Below are 15,378 nucleotides of genomic sequence, written 5' to 3'. Positions count from 1 at the left end.
TGAGGGGCTGGTGTTGAGGGAGCTGAGTGGACCCAGGTACTCAGTGTTCTGCTGCTACAAAACTTCCAATTCATCTGCAGGTGTCACAGCTTGTGTGCTCAAGACTGCTCCAGCACACAAACTGAGTGCGCAGCATCAGATGTGAGAAGCAAACTCCTACCCTGAAAGAACCAAAGAATCATTTTAGCTGGAAGGGACCATTAAAGACCATCTAGACCAACTTCCCTGCCATGAATCTTCACACCTACAGCTCCATCACATTACTCAGTGCCCTCTGCAGCCTGATTTTGAATGTCTCCAGAGACAGAACATCCACCACCCCTCTGGGCAACCTGTCCCAGTGCCTTACTGCCTTTATTGTAAATAACTTCTTCCTTACATGCAATCTAAATTTCCCCAAACCACTTCCTCTTGTCCTATCCCAACAGGCCCTGCTAAAGTCTGTCCCCTTCTTTCCTGTAGCTCCCCTTTAGACTGCACTCAGGTCACCTCAGAGCCTTTCCGCAGCCCCAGCTCTCAGCCTGAGGTGTTCCATCCCTTGGATCATTTCTGCTTCCTTCCTCTGGATGCACTCCAACAGCTCCCTGTCTCTCCTGTACTGAGGACTACACATCTGGATGCAGTGCTGCAGGTGAGGCCTCACAGCGCAGAGGAGAGGGGCAGGATCAGTCCCTCACCCTGCAGGCTGCACTGCTCTGGATGCAGCCCAGGATACGGTTGGCTTTCTGGTCTGCGAGGGCACACAGCTGGCTCACATCCAGCTCAACACGCAGAAACCCCGTGCTCCTGCAGACACGCAGCTTCTCCCTGGACACTCTCTAGAGGCGACGCCACGCGGTAACCCACATTCGGACAACGCGTTACACGTGAAGTCCAGACGTTTCCATCCCACCTAACCCCAGGCAGGCTTTTACCTGTGCCAACCATAAAGCGGCTAACGACTCCGCAAAGTCGCAGCCCGCGTTCTCCGTTCCCCACCACATCCTACACCCACATCCACCGCGCGCCGGGGCCATGCTGCGCCGCGGCGGCCTCGAACCGGCGGCGCGGAGGCGGCTCCGCCCCGGGAGCACCGCGTGCTCGGGGCCCGCCCCGGAGGCGGTCTGGCGGCGGCGGGAGGAAGGCGCGCAGGGGCGGGGGCCGCGTCCGGCGTGCCCTGGCTGGCGGCCGGCGGTCACGCTGCCTCCGGCGCCGCCGCCGCCGCTTCACCTCCGCGCCGGGACCGCGCCGCGCCGCGCCCGGGATTGGCTGGGCGGCCGCGTCGTCCCAGAATGCAGCGCATGGCGCGTCATTGAAGAGAGACCATGATGGCGGCGGCCGCGGGGGCCCCCGAGGTGATCGCCCAGCTGGAGAACGCGGCCAAAGTGCTGATGGTGAGGCGGCCGGCGGCGCCGCTCCCCTTAGCCCTTCCCTTCTTCTCCGTCTCCCTTCCCCTGCCCGCGTGGCCGCGCCGCCCGCCGTGCCGATCCGGGCATGGGCATGGGCACGCCGCGGGCCGGGCCGCTCCGCTTCCGGAGTTCTCCTGGCGCCGGACGGAGCGCGGCACCTGGGGCTGCGGGATGCTGCGGGGCGAGGCGCGGCGGGAGCTGGGCTCCGTGCTGCCGCGGGGTGGGGCACGCAGCCGGCCCGGCGCTGGGGCTGCGCCGCGGAAAAGTTTATTTGTCCCCGTGCGCGTAAAGCGGCGCGCAGTCCCCGTCCCTCGTGCAGCGCTGCGTGCTGTCCCGCGCTTTGTGTCTGTGCTGGGGAGCGGAGCGCCGCGTGCCTCCCAGCCTGGCCGGGCCAGGGGGAGCGCGTCGTTGGTACCGCGTGAAGGAACTGGGCTTCTGGGGCAGCGTTCGTGTTCCCGATGAAGAGCGGGTGCCAGGCTCAGACTGTCTCGGATCTGCAGACATGGGTGTTAGCATCTTTGCTGACAGAGTTATTGGTCAACAGCCAGCAGCGTGGCCAGGAAGGCCAGCAGCATCCTGGCTTGTATTAGCAATAGTGCAGCCAGCGGGAGCAGGGAGGGGATTACCTCTGTGCATTCAGCCGTGGTGAGGCTGCCCCTTAAGTGCTGTGTTCAGTTTTGGGCCTTTCACTACACTGGAAGAAGGACAGTGAGGCTCCTGGAGTGTGTCCAGAGAAGGGCGATGGAGCTGTGAAGGCACTGGAGCACAAGGCTTACGGTGAGCAGCTGAGGGAGCTGGGATTGTTCAGTATGGATAAGAGGAAGCTCAGGCGAGACCATATTGCCCTCTTTAACTGCCCGAAAGGAGGTTGTGGCAAGGTGAAGGTTGGCCTCTTTTCCCAGGTAACAGTGACAGGACGAGAGGTAAATGGCCTTAAGTTATGCCAGGGAAGGTTTATGCTCTTCTCAGAAAGAGTGGTGAGACACTGGCATAGGATGCCTAGGGAGATGATGGAATCACCATTTCTGGGGAGACACAGAAATGCAGAGATGTGGCACTGAGGGACGTGGGTAGTGGGGATGGGTTGAAGGCAAGACTGGCTAATCTTACTGCTCTTTTTCAACCTTAATGATTACGTGATATCTTCTATCCTCTCTCCCTTTAGCCTGTGTGTGACCGTGGACCTGTTGCAGCCATTAGCTGTTAGTTTGCTTGTAGTTTTTTTTTCTACAGCGCTGCTTTTCGAAGTCCTTTGGGCAGCTTGGAAATGGCAGGAGTTGGTTGGAAATGTCACGAAGCTGACATATCCAGAGGCTGTCTGAGGCTGAGGAGCCCACACCAGGCCTGGGGCTGGCCAGCGAGGCTGCAGGAGCTGCTCATGGCTCTACCCTGTGCCCTGTGTTCCTGGGGATTCTGGGTCCTTAGAGGATCTCAGCCAGGCTGCTGTGAGGCTGTACAGTGCTCAGTGTATCACCCCAGCCCTGAAGTGCTGTCCATGCTGTGCCTGCACCTCCTCAGCAGCAGAAGGCCAATAGCAAAATCCTGCTGCAGGATTGCACCTGGATGTAATAACCTTCATTTAAATTTGCTATGCTCCTTGGTGAGATCTGTGAAAGGTCTGTTGAGAGCTGGGGGCAATGAGTAATGATGTGAGGCAGTTGAGAGGCACAAAGGGATTAAACAACCTGATAGGATTATTTAGAAAGGTGAAAAATGCCTTAGGGGAGGGTGGTGAACCTGGCACTGGTAATGGAGGCCATCTGGGGAGCCTGGAACCTCAGAGGGAGCCCTACCTGAAAACTGCATGAGGGCAGAGATGTGAATGCTTGAACTGGGAATGGTGGGGGAGGCTGGGGGAGGAAATGTCACCCCAGGGCAGGTGATATGGCAGCAGGCCTGGCCCGGTGTGTGGCTGCAAGGCCTCCAGAGGTGCTGTATGGAATTGGAACAGGGAGCAGTGGCAGTTTGCACTGACTTTGTGCTGAAACACTGAGCTGTGGGGGAATTATGGACCAGAAGAATTCAGGTATGCTAATAAAAGGAGAAGTAGAAATGTTTAATTAACCTTATTTGAGGGTAATTATTGATTACCTTGAGCTCTCTAAATCTTTGATAAGCATTTTGATAATTCAGTTTTTATTGCTCTGGGTGAGTAGAGATTTGCTTTGGAAAACTACCTTTTTATGTCGGATACAGGGTGCATTTATTCTGTCCTCACAAATTGCTGGTCTTTATGAGCCTTGCAGACCACGTTCGAAAGGCAGGGTTTGCAAAATGATTTACATTTGGTACAAGTTAGAGCTGTTACGAAAGGTGAAGTCTGAGTTGTCGTTAGCTGCCTAATATGGCTTTGAATGCTGGTCCTATGGCAGTTTTCTTTGATGTCATGAGAACGTTTGTCGTATGAAAAAGTAGGCATTTGTGAAACTTGATTCCTTTCCAAACGCTGTGTGTTTGAAGCTCCCCATAGTGCCCCATAACTTTAAACCTGATGTGCTGTGCTACAAATCAGTGGCATGACTGATGTGTGCCTTTGCCCTGTGTGTCTTTGGCTCAGTGAGGACTATGCACAGTGTCTGTATGAACCAAAGTGAGTGCAGTGCTGCTGTGTTTCCAAACAGCATGGCATCCCTTAGCTGTAACATATGGGTCCAATCTCTTATGTTCCGTTTAGCTCAGGTGGTAATTAGTACTGAATGTAATTAGTAGCAGTTAAGCACTGTTTTAATAACTGCCTTCGTGGATTAGGAGGATAGGCTGCATTGTCTTGAAGATCTTTTCTAACCTAAATAATTCTATGATTAAGGAAAGAAATCCAAACTTCATCCCATAGGTGAGAGGACGAAGTCTGAAAGTGTGCATTAGACTTCAGGTATTGTTGCCAGATTGCAACTGTTTTAGCAAATGATGTTCTCTGTCACATGAATCTGAATTCCCAGGTTCCAGCTTGTTCCTGCCTGACTCCCTCTGGAAAGGGATGCTCTGTTCCCACCTGCAGTTTCACTTCCTCCCTTGTGACCCTGTGGTGAACATATTAATACTGCAAAGAGGACACAGGAATTAAGCAAGGGAATGGATTTCTGTCAGGTTAGCAAGATGAATCGACGATCTCTGCAGCCATTTAAATTGCAGAGCTAGCACAAGGAGGGGGCTGAAATTAGATTGTTGGACATGTGCAGGGCTGGTGTGCCCCATTAGCACTGCTGAGCTGTCACATTGGCTCAGTTGCATCATACACCTTCGCTGTAAAATTAACTTGCCAGCTCAGGCTGCCTGGGTATTGGAAATGCCAGGCTTTCCTCAGAGGTGCACAGTGAAAAGACAAGAGGTTACAGGTTTCAGAGAGGGAAATTCCAGCTGCACAGAAGGAAAATATTTGCACAGTAAGTGTGTTTGGGGGAGGCAATGAAGCTGCCTGCTATGGAATCTCCCATCTTTGGAGAAATCTAAAACATAACTGAATGAGACCATGTGCAACTTGAGCTAACTTTGAAGCAGGTTCTCTTTTTGGCAGCAGTTTGAGCTGAGTGTGGTGCAGAGGTCCCTGTCGTCCTCAGCTCTTCTGTGCAGTGTGGTTTTGGGTTGCATTAATGGGTGGGTTCCAGGACACCTGAGCAAGCAAAGGCTTTTGTAGAATTCCCTTATTAACCTGTTTTTAAATGCTCTGATCTTGCTGTGGTCTTTTTTTTTTGGGGGGGGGGGGAGGGGGGGGCTGTCAGCAGAGGGAATTCATGCATTTTTCTCTTCTTGCAGACTTCTCGGTTTGGGATGTCTGTTGCCTTTCTGAGGGAGGTGTCAGGATGAAGCTGGCAGTCTGACAGTGTCAAACTTAAGTTCTCTTCCAGATGTTTCAGTTAGTTGGCAGAACAACAGCATGAAGGAGCCTGTATTCATAAAACTCTAGTACAAATTGCTTGTATCATTTCTCCTAACACTTTGTAGGGGATTTTCTTTTCACCTGCCTTCCTTGGAGTTTTAGGCTGTGGCAGTCCTCCTTCCACAAAAAAGTTCCTTTACTCGTGGCAGCTTGTCTTCACTGTGGGCAATTTCTCAGATTTTGACTCTTGAATAATAGTAAGGATGAGGGAAAGAGATGGAGCAGCTCTGATTATATTACAGCAGGTTACCTGTTGGAAGGAATCCAGACTAATGAATCATTTCAATGCCAAGACTTGCTGAAGTACTTCAGGTCATCACCTGGCACAACAAACTGGATGTATGCCATAATATTATGGCTGGGTTAGACTAGACATCTGCCCAGCTGAATTCTGTTTCCAGCAATGGCCTCTGGCTGCTGATTTACAAGAAAGAGCTAAAAAAAATAATAGGGGTAGTCCTTTCACTGGTATGTACTTCATCATGTTTAAGTATTTTTCAAGAGCTCCAGGTAACATTGCTGTTTATAACGATAGTTGATGAAATTTTCTTCCACTAACGTATCTAGTTGTTTCTGGAAGATATATTTACTGAAATTTTCTTATTTTTGTATGGTATTTGTCTAGCAGTAATGAGTTTCATTCGTGGTTTGGGGGGTGGGGGGAACAACCCAAACATTGTTTTACTTCAGAGAAGCCTGCTGTTTGATCATTTAATTCATTCTTAAATATGAGAAATACCAAGAAATACCAAATAACAAGGTTTTCTTCTTCTGCCTTCAATTGTTTTTTGTAGCACTCTACCATTCTGCTCTCTCCAGTTACTTTTTATACCCAGTCAGTTTTTCATGCAGGAGACACCCAGTGTCCTTGTACTCTTCTGTAGCTTTTTAGATTTGAGATACTGTTTTTGAAATGAGCTGACCAGAATTATATTCTGCAGTGTGGGATCATGATTTTAGATGGTTGTAGATTTTAGGATGGGAATACAGAGTTATACTCAACAGTACTTAACATTGCGCTTTTCCTCTTTGCTTCAGAGCGTCAAGGTGATGTTTTCAGAGGGCTACGCTAAAGCAGCTCAGATCTTTTCTTGGAATTGTACTAAGTGACTAAGTGACTTTGAGTCCATCAGTGTGCAAGTATGGTTTTTCTGCCTCGTGCTTGAGAACTGCTATGGTTGGTGCATTTTACAGTTCACACAGTTCAGGTTACAGTTGAGGAGATAAATACATGCAGTGCATGGCATACTAATGACACTTCTACCTGGGAGTGGGGTGCAGATGTGTGTGGAGTATACCCAGAGCAAACGGTGCTAAGGGTGAGGAGCTAAGAACAGGAACGTTAAGGTTGGTGTTGGCTCTGAGATCTTTGAAAAGCAAGCCCAGCATCTAGTGAAGTGGGATTCTTCATGCTCGGGGAAGTATTCATATTTTAAACTTGTAATGCTTCATGTTTGTTGGACATGTCAGCATTGCTTTGACATTTTTCTATATTTTGTTCAAGTTGTTACTGGAAATTCTGGGTCTCTGCATCTGGAATTGTCCACTGGGAGCTTCATTAGTTGATGACTTCATCTGGACAATTCTTCCGTTGCTTGCTACCTACTGTTGTCTTCCCTTTAACCTGCTTCCTGAGTCTCATCATTGTTGCAATAATCTGTGTTCATTAGTTAATTAACAGCTTTCCATATGGAGGGGTGGAAGAAAGCCTCCTGATAGTTAAGTTGAGTTGATGCTGTCACAAGTAGCAAAGAAATACATTCCTTTTCATGAATTTCTGTCATTGTTTTCTTACTAAAAATTCTATCTAGATTAGCTGTACCTGAGTGTTTTTCTACTTGTGTTTCCTGGCCTGATGTAGAGGTGGGATTTGATTATCGTGTCTTCTTCCATTTTCCCTTGCTCAGACACATTCCTCACAGTGACAGTTGTTGTCAGTACTCTATGTCTGGCTCTGCCCAGACATCGAGCACTCTGCAGCAGTGTGGTCAGCCAGTTTGGGAATTAGATGCAGGGAGAAATGGTGTTGTTTTGTTTTAACTGAAATTACTTCTGCTGTGTTGGGTTGTCAACAATTCTGCTACCTTGTCTGAGATGAAGAAGGTTGTCTGACCAAAATAAACTTTGGTCAAATTGTGTTGTTCAGCCTCTTAGCAAGATAAACCTATTTTCAGATTCAGACTATGTTATGTTTTTTCGTTGTTTTGTTTTTGTTTTTTTTTTATTTGGCTTAGTATAGGAGCAAGTGAATGAGACTTTATTGCCCACATTACTCCAAGGTAGGTAAGCTTCTTTAGTGTTTGTCTATTGGCTCAAAACTGACAGCTGTGGAAGTGAATGTGCAGAGGGCTCAAGGTACATCATGGTCTGTGTTCAGTATTTATCTGCAGTCCAGTTGTGTTATGTGCCGCTGTGCAAAATGGTAGGGGCACTGAGAGTAACATCAGAGTCACGTGTACTTCCTTTGTGACTGTGAAATCAATAAAGAGCATGAAGGTGTTTTGCCATGGAGTTGTATGACGACAGCAGTCCCTGAGATTTCACAGGGCTTTCCAATGTGAAGAATGTCTGCAGTCCCAGGCTGGTAAGTGCCATGCAGATATTGGCTGTGTTGTCAGGGAAGCCTAAACAAGTCCAGCAGCAAGTAGCTGAGGTAAACCATTACTTGTCTTTTTGCTGGCTTGGTTATCTGCAAGTCTGTTGAGCTGGACTGGCTTACAGAAGGACCTGCCTGTTGCCAAAGCTAGCACGAGATAACCTTAATAATGTGTGACTAGGAGTGGAAAGGAGATGACATGGCTGGAAGGAGAGGAAAGGCTCTGGCACTGTATTGCATTACTGGCACAACAGCTTTGGGGTTTTGCAAAGGCAGTTCCTGTTCACAGCTGTTAACATAGATCAGAATCTTGTTGCTGGAAAGGAGAAGGGTAACACTAGCATTCTTCATAGTTGGGTTTTGATATCTCTTAGAAGAAGAGCTTTTAAGACACCGAGGGGTGGTTGAGGCATGTTCAGTTGGTGTTTTGTTTTTCTCAGGCTGCTTTGGAAGGAGGTTGAACTTGACTATTTCACATCCCAAGTGAATATCCCAGCTGCTGGGGTATTTCATATGAGGGAGAGCAGAGGTAACTTCTAGAATTCACACAGGAGGTTGCACCATCAGTAATACAGAGTTGAGATCTGACAGTTGGGTGTATTCCAGAGGCTGGTGCTATGGTCAAGCTATTGAGTTATGCTCTCCTTTTATAGTAATATTGCAACTATTGTTAATTGTGTTAGTTACACAAACAGTGTAGACGCTAACTCTACAACAGAAACCATCATGCAAATACAGCCCTCGTTGGCTCTGATAGGCATGCACTGACCCATTGCTGCAGAAATGCTGTCTTTATATCATATGGCAGCACAGAATAAATGAAACTGTTGTGCAGCCTGGCTGGGGACAGTGCAAGGCTGCACGTGTTGGTGATGTGGGACAAGTGTTGCCAGCCTGGGGATCTCTCTTGCTAGGATCCTCTGGGCTTCACTGCCCTGGCCATGCAGCAAAGACAGGGTCCTCTTCCTTGTGACTTTGTGTAGGACAAAATAGGCCACCTTCAAAGCTGTGGGAGGAACTTGCCCAGACTTGATCTGCTGCTGCTTGAGCTTATATCGGTGATACCTGGTCTTGGCATATCACATGGGCCCTTCAGTCACTTCCTCATTCAGCTTGCCATGACCTTACTGTGCATGGACAGCTCTGGGGGACTTGTCTCTAACTCTTGTTAGACTTACTTTACAGCTCAGTTGGCTTTCTCTTGTGTTACGCACCTGATCTTACAGCTACATTTAGTACATTTCAGTGGTAGACTTAATGAGAACTCCTCTGTGGTGGGTATGAGTGTGTACTTAACATATGGTACTTAACATAACACTTTAACATAACGTAGTGGAGTATATTTGTGCAGTGAAGTAAACGGAGATCCTGAAATAGGAGGTCTGATCCAAGGGGTCTGTATCTCTGCTGCTACAGGACTGCAGCCTTGGGGAAAAAGAAAGAAGTTGTTCTCCTTTCGTGTGTCACTTGGCTAAACATGCTGGTTTGATATTATGTGCCTTAAAACTGAGTTTGTGTGTTGTTACAGCAGTGACTTAACCCTGATCCTGTGTTCACAGAGCTTATGACATTTTCTGCACTGGTCATACTTCTTTTTTTTCCTCCTTTAAGGTCACAGCCATTCACACTGAGTTGAGCACTATCGTCTCTTCATTCACAGGCTTCTCCTGTTGACTTCACTAGTAATATTGGTCTTAAGTTGATATTGTTTGTCTTCACTATCAGCCATGCTTTTTTAGTAGCTTCTGACGTGGCTGAAGTCTTGTATCATCATTGAGAGAATGTAGTAAGAGGTTAACAAATCATGTGCTTATCTCTTTTCTGATGAAGAAAACACAAATAGGGATTCCCCTGCCTGTTGACAACAACAAAAACCCAGCTCCCCAAAACCAAACATGCTTCTTCCTGAGGAATCAGGGAGGTTTAGCTGAAAAGCTGTTAGTGTGTGAGGTTGTCTTAAGTGGGATTAAGAACAGATGCTGCGTTAGCTTCAGGATAATTAATTGTTTAGCAGGGAATATAGAAATATTACATGCAAGTATTAAAGAAATAATAATAATGTGTCAGGAGCTATTCTCATGGTTGTATTACAGTAACATTTTCTTTAACAGCAGTAAGAAAAAGTATGTAAAGATAAACACATTTTATTTGTAATCATTAATCAATAAGTATGTGTCATCGTCTCGGTTTAAGTCTTTTGCAGTGTAGTGGTGTCCATTGGCGTGTTGGCAAAGGTGCGTTTTAGCATTTTGTAGTACTCTGCCATCACTGCTGCCTCTGCCACACAGCCTGCACCCTGTGCCTTGCTGTCCTTGACAGGAATATTGGCTTCCTTGGCCAGGTAGGTCTGTCAGTATTGGCTGCTGTAGCATGGGCTGCGGCACTGAGAGCTGCATGCTGCTCTGTTTGGTCAGTTTTGAACAATGAAAGAGTTGAGTGGCTTTTGCAGGTGAACCCGTGCTGACTACTTGCAGATGATGTAACCAAGAGCTCTTCTGGGCCTATGTGAGTTGTGAACTTGTGTCCTATCTTGAGCTGCAAGGCAGTAGCTCTTATCTCTGGGATCTTCTGCTCCATCGTGCTGTAGAAGGCTCTGTGTGAGTAAAATTAACACTGCCCTTGCAAAACTGGTGGTTATAGCTGTCATTTCAACAAGTATAATTCAAAACTGGGCAGTGGGAAAAAACAGATGCTACAGAGCACTTCTGCTTCAGTAGGAAGGCAGTTGCTGACATTATTTGATGCATGGTTAGCCTAGTAAAAAGGCTATATACATCATGTAAATCTCAGTTTGTGAGCATTGGGAAGTGAGGAGTGCCATCAGCAGCATAATTATGATCTGGTGTATAGTAGGATGGGATCAAAACAGTGACTCAACTAAGTTTTGTCCTCAAATTCATTGTCACAGTCCTGATTCTTGAGTTAAGCCTGTTTTATACCATCTAATATATGGTAATTGAAATAAAGAGTTGAGCTCCTTGAACCTTCAGGTAGCACCTTCAAAGTAGCATCATCAAGGTGCAGTTGTGATTTCAGGGGATGTGTTGGGCTATATTCTACATGCCAGCTGATCTAATCCTGCTGAAGAACTGCAAACTGCCATAGTGAAATTTAACTGGCAGTGGAGACTGCAGTTGCTGTGGTAGTTCTTAGTCCTCCTGCCATCTAGAGTAATGGACTTGGGGCATCTAGTTGGCCTGTTTTAATTCCATGCCTCCTTGCAAGTCCTATCCACTCTTCAAGCAGCAGATTTTGGGTACTTGTTTGATGCAGGCATGAACAGTTGAAGCTGTGTCCTCATGCAGCAATGGCTGCTTCCTCTGCAGACTGCTTACTGCAAGTTACGTATGTCAGGTATGTTGTGCAGGTAAATGAATGCTAATTTCAAGGAAGAACTTGTAGTGCTGTGTCTTCGAGGGTCAAATTGTTACTATGGAAATAAAATCTCTGTAGTATTCATTGCATACCTTGGGGAGGAAGTTTCATCTCAGAAGACATTTTGATATTAATGGTAATTTACTTTGGCTCTAGTCAATTAGCCTGTATATACAGTGTGTGTGTGTATAAACAGAGAGAGAGAGAGACCCCAAAACTGAGACTAGACCTTGTCACAACCACATCATAGAATCATAGAATAGAATCATGGGATCTTTAGAGTTGGAAGGGACCTTTAAATACTGTCTAGTCCAATTCCCCCAAGTAAACAGAGGCACACACAGCTTGGTCATGTTGCCCAGGGCCTGGTCCAGCCTCACCTTGAAAGTCTACAGGGATGGGGCATCTGCCACATCTCTGGGCAACCTGTGCCACTGCCTCACCACCCTCACTATAGAAGACTTTTTCCTTATATATATTTAAATGTACTGAATATATAAAAATGTATCTTCTGTTTTACTTGAAAAAGATTGCATTAAGTAGTAAAGCTGCAAAATAAAAGAATCTGATAAGAAAAAAAAATCCTATTGTTAAGTCTGCATGAAAGCAAGGTGGTGGTGAGCAGATGTGTAGGAAGTAATTCCTTGAGCAGCCATGCATTTGTTCCAAATATAAACTGAACAATATTGTGCACTTTGAAGTTTAAATAATTCAACAATCAGTTTGGGGAATTTTTTTTCCCTATCAACATTATTTTTGTTTGGAAAATCTTAAATATTACAATGTTGTCTCTATTGCAGATCTGGTCAGAAGCCATCTATTTCATCTTTATTAGCAGTTTTCATAAATAACTTCATCTTTTAATTTGGAAAATGAATTACTGCTATAATTTAAATGATTATCCCAAAAAGCAAGTGCAGAAGTAATTGGAGCTTGTGTAGGTTGATCTGAAAATAATGCTTCCTATTTTTTTCCACTGAAACTAGAGCAGACAGAGCACAATGACACTCTCACAGCTGCTGTGATGGCATTGTTGCTAGGAAAGTCTTGCTCGTGCAGTCTCATCTTTCATTGGAAGTCAGATGGTGCCAAATCCAGACTGTGTGGTGGATGTTGGTAGGACAATCAAGCCATGATTGGCAGTGTTCTCCATGGTCTTCAAACTGGTATGAGGCCTGGCATTATCGTGGTGTTGTCTTCTCTGGCCTGAATGTGGAAGTCTAAGCTTTCAGCTTAGTCAGCATCGTGATGCAGCACTCAGAGCTGATGTTTTGTCTGGGTTCCAGGAAATCCAGAAGGATCACCCCTTTCCAATCCCAAAAGGCCGTGCACAGTGCTTTACTTGCTGAGGGCTGTGTCTTGATTTTTTTCTTCACGTGTCGCCAGTCAAATGGACTGCTATTTGACTGGTTCATCCTGATGATGCCACATCTTGTCACTGTTTACTATACTAGCTAGGTTTTCTGCAGTAAATGAGCTATTGTTCATGGCTCTCGTTTCCGTTTAATGATGGATCTGAATTGGACGGCTGAAGCTGCTGCCATTTCTGTTGTCTAAACTGCTTCCTAGCCTGATGCCCATGACATGGACGCCTCATCCATTTGTGGAGTGGTTACTGAACACTGCTGCCAAGTGTCTCCACATAGCCTGACTTGTTGCCTGGCCTGCTCATGGAAAGGCCTCCGCCAGCCATCCCCCTGTGCTTTTCTCTCCTAGAACCATGGGATGAGCAGCTGGGAGAGGAACGCAGCCTGTAATCCAGCTATCTGCCTAACTATTGTGTTTGAGCTTTCTGGTAACTATTTTAGTAAGGCACGTGGTGGTTATTGAATGTGTTGTGATGGTAGGAAAAAAATATAAAGCACTAGAGTAGCATTACTAGCAAAACAGGGATGGAGACTAACTGTGGATTGATTCCACAGCAGGCAGGATGATGTAGTGTTGGGGCACGTTATTTGCCACGGCTCTGGTAGAATTAAATTTGGATCTCCTTGTTCTGGAATCTCATTATTTTGTATAATGCACTTGCTTGTATAGAAGAGTTAATTTCCTAATGTGGTCTTGCTTGTTTCTTTTAAGAGACAAAAGGATTTCTTTGGGGCTGGTAGTAGAGGAGGGGGTGTAGAGCATCCTAGTAGAAGTGAGACGTTAAGACTTTTCATCACTTAGATCTGGTACTAATGGTTGTTTGCATGGATGGAACAATATATTTAGCTTTCTTTAATGGAGCATATATGCTACTCAAAAGTATTGCTTGCCCTTGTTTGATTTTTCTATCTCCTTCCATTTCTGCTCATACTTGTTATCACTATCATATGGTATTCCCCTGCACATGCCTTGCGGGTTTTCTCATCTCTCTCTGCTTTGCATATGGCTCCTTGTTGCTCAGCTCGGTTGCCTGCTGGGAGGTGTTGGTGAGCCATCTGGGTTCCCTCACTCCCCAAATCTATGTGTGCTGTGCCTAGTGGTGGCTGTCAGCATGGTCCCTACCCAGTGGTGACCCTGCTGTCTCAGAGGTTCTTGCTTGTCCTTGTAGATTGGTACAGATTTAGTTTCTAGAAGTTTTTTTTTAGGCTTCTAAACATCCTTCTGGCAGAGTTTAGACACCATTTTGAGGAACATCTAACATGTTTAATTGCTTTTCCTAAGATGATAATGGCCCACAGGCTGCAGTTAGTGGAGTTTATCTTCCCTCTTGACTGCAGGGATGCCCCTTTGTACACAGGGAGGCTTAACTCTGGGGAGTTCAGGGTAAATTTCACCAAGTCCTACTGAAAGCAAGTTTCTTATTTCTACCCTTGTCGACATTGTGATTTACTTTTCTTGCAGACATAAACATTGCCTTTGGCAAGACAGTTTCTTCTTGGCATTAGTAGTAGCAGGTACAAGTAATTTGATCTGTTTTAAATACAAGTCTCTCAGGCATATTTGCCTTTTCATAATGCTGCTAGTGTTGAGGCTGTGTTGCTCATAGGAGACGTGTTCTGTAGGTGGAAATACTGTGGGTGTTAGCTTAAAACACTCTGGTGCACTTTTTCTGTCTTCTTTTAAAAAACAGTGAAGTCTGGGGGAGGACGTGATTGTTCTTTATGCTGTGGTAATTTGCCCATTTCCCTCTGGGTAATTGCAGGAGGATGCTCAATTTGGCTGTATTCTGTGCTGTCGTGCCATAGCAGAAATCTGTGAAAAAATAGAATTTGTCTCTAGCAAGTTTTTCAGTCTGTAAGGAATACATTTTGTTCATCTCATTCTTAACTGTTTTTACAAGATCATGGGTGATTTTTTATTGTTGCTTTTTAGAAAAAAAATAGAATGCAGAAAGAAGTGCAAATTGGATAACTAAATAATACTTAACTAAGGATCTCTTCAGTTGTTGATTTTTAATGATAACATTGTCACTTGAATGTTAGAAGTTGTTTATTGTAAGGTACTGTCACTGTCCAGAAGAGATTCATAAGTAAGTCTCTGACACTGAACATTTTAAGAAAATAACGACACTTACAATATGTAATCAAAAATGTGCTGTTTGGTGGTCTGTTACATTCAGTGTGAAATTGCCTGCCCAACTTTGGAGGGAGGGAAATTTGTACCTTTTTCTTCTTCTCTTCATCAAGGACTGTTCTAAAAAGTAAGGAGAAGGTCTGAAAAAGCGCACACAACCTCACATGTGGATGTGGTGCAACTTCTTTAGCCTGCAGTTGGCAAACATGCCAACTTCAGTCTTACAAAGGTTGTAGCTGATGTTTATAACCCATTCGTTTTCTCATGTCTTCATTATCTTCATTGCCTTCATTGCTCGGCATTTCTATCGATGATGAATATTAGTATTATTGAGGTAGGAAATGCTTTAACTAAGCATGTGTTGGTGATTACAAATATGTAGCTTTGGATCCTGTCTGCGTCTACTTCTATTTAAAACAAACATTTTTACTCCTTATTCCTTCCAGTCGCACCTCCAGCCAGTGTTTCCTAGTTATGCATATTTTCCAAAGGACAGTTGATTTTTTTTCACAGCTATCTCTCCCCTGTTTTGAATGTGCAGTGAATTACTACTTGAAATTATTTGTAGCATTTGCTTGCTTGGTTTCTGCCTAGGTAAGGTACAGTGAATGTGTAGCTCTTCTATTCCTTCCCGCTTGTGC

The 15,378-nt window shown here is 45.6% G+C and overlaps 1 protein-coding gene across 1 annotated transcript in view; it reads left to right on the top strand.

Annotated features, from left to right (window-relative positions):
- Positions 1-1,259: 1,259 nt before the first annotated feature.
- Positions 1,260-15,378, top strand: part of XPO4 (exportin 4) — a 66,286-nt gene continuing 52,167 nt past the window's right edge. Inside the window, exon 1 of the mRNA XM_065730095.1 lies at positions 1,260-1,373. Coding sequence (XP_065586167.1) covers positions 1,305-1,373 — 69 coding nt within the window. The 5' untranslated portion in view covers positions 1,260-1,304. The remainder of the gene's footprint in view (positions 1,374-15,378) is intronic.

The sequence above is a fragment of the Cyrtonyx montezumae genome, unplaced genomic scaffold (assembly GCF_038088225.1).
Source record: "Cyrtonyx montezumae isolate F1298 unplaced genomic scaffold, pur_monq_1.0 scaffold_12, whole genome shotgun sequence".
NCBI classification, from domain to species: domain Eukaryota; kingdom Metazoa; phylum Chordata; class Aves; order Galliformes; family Odontophoridae; genus Cyrtonyx; species Cyrtonyx montezumae.
Note: the sequence above shows the minus strand (reverse complement) of the source record. Positions and strands in the feature narration are given on the sequence as shown.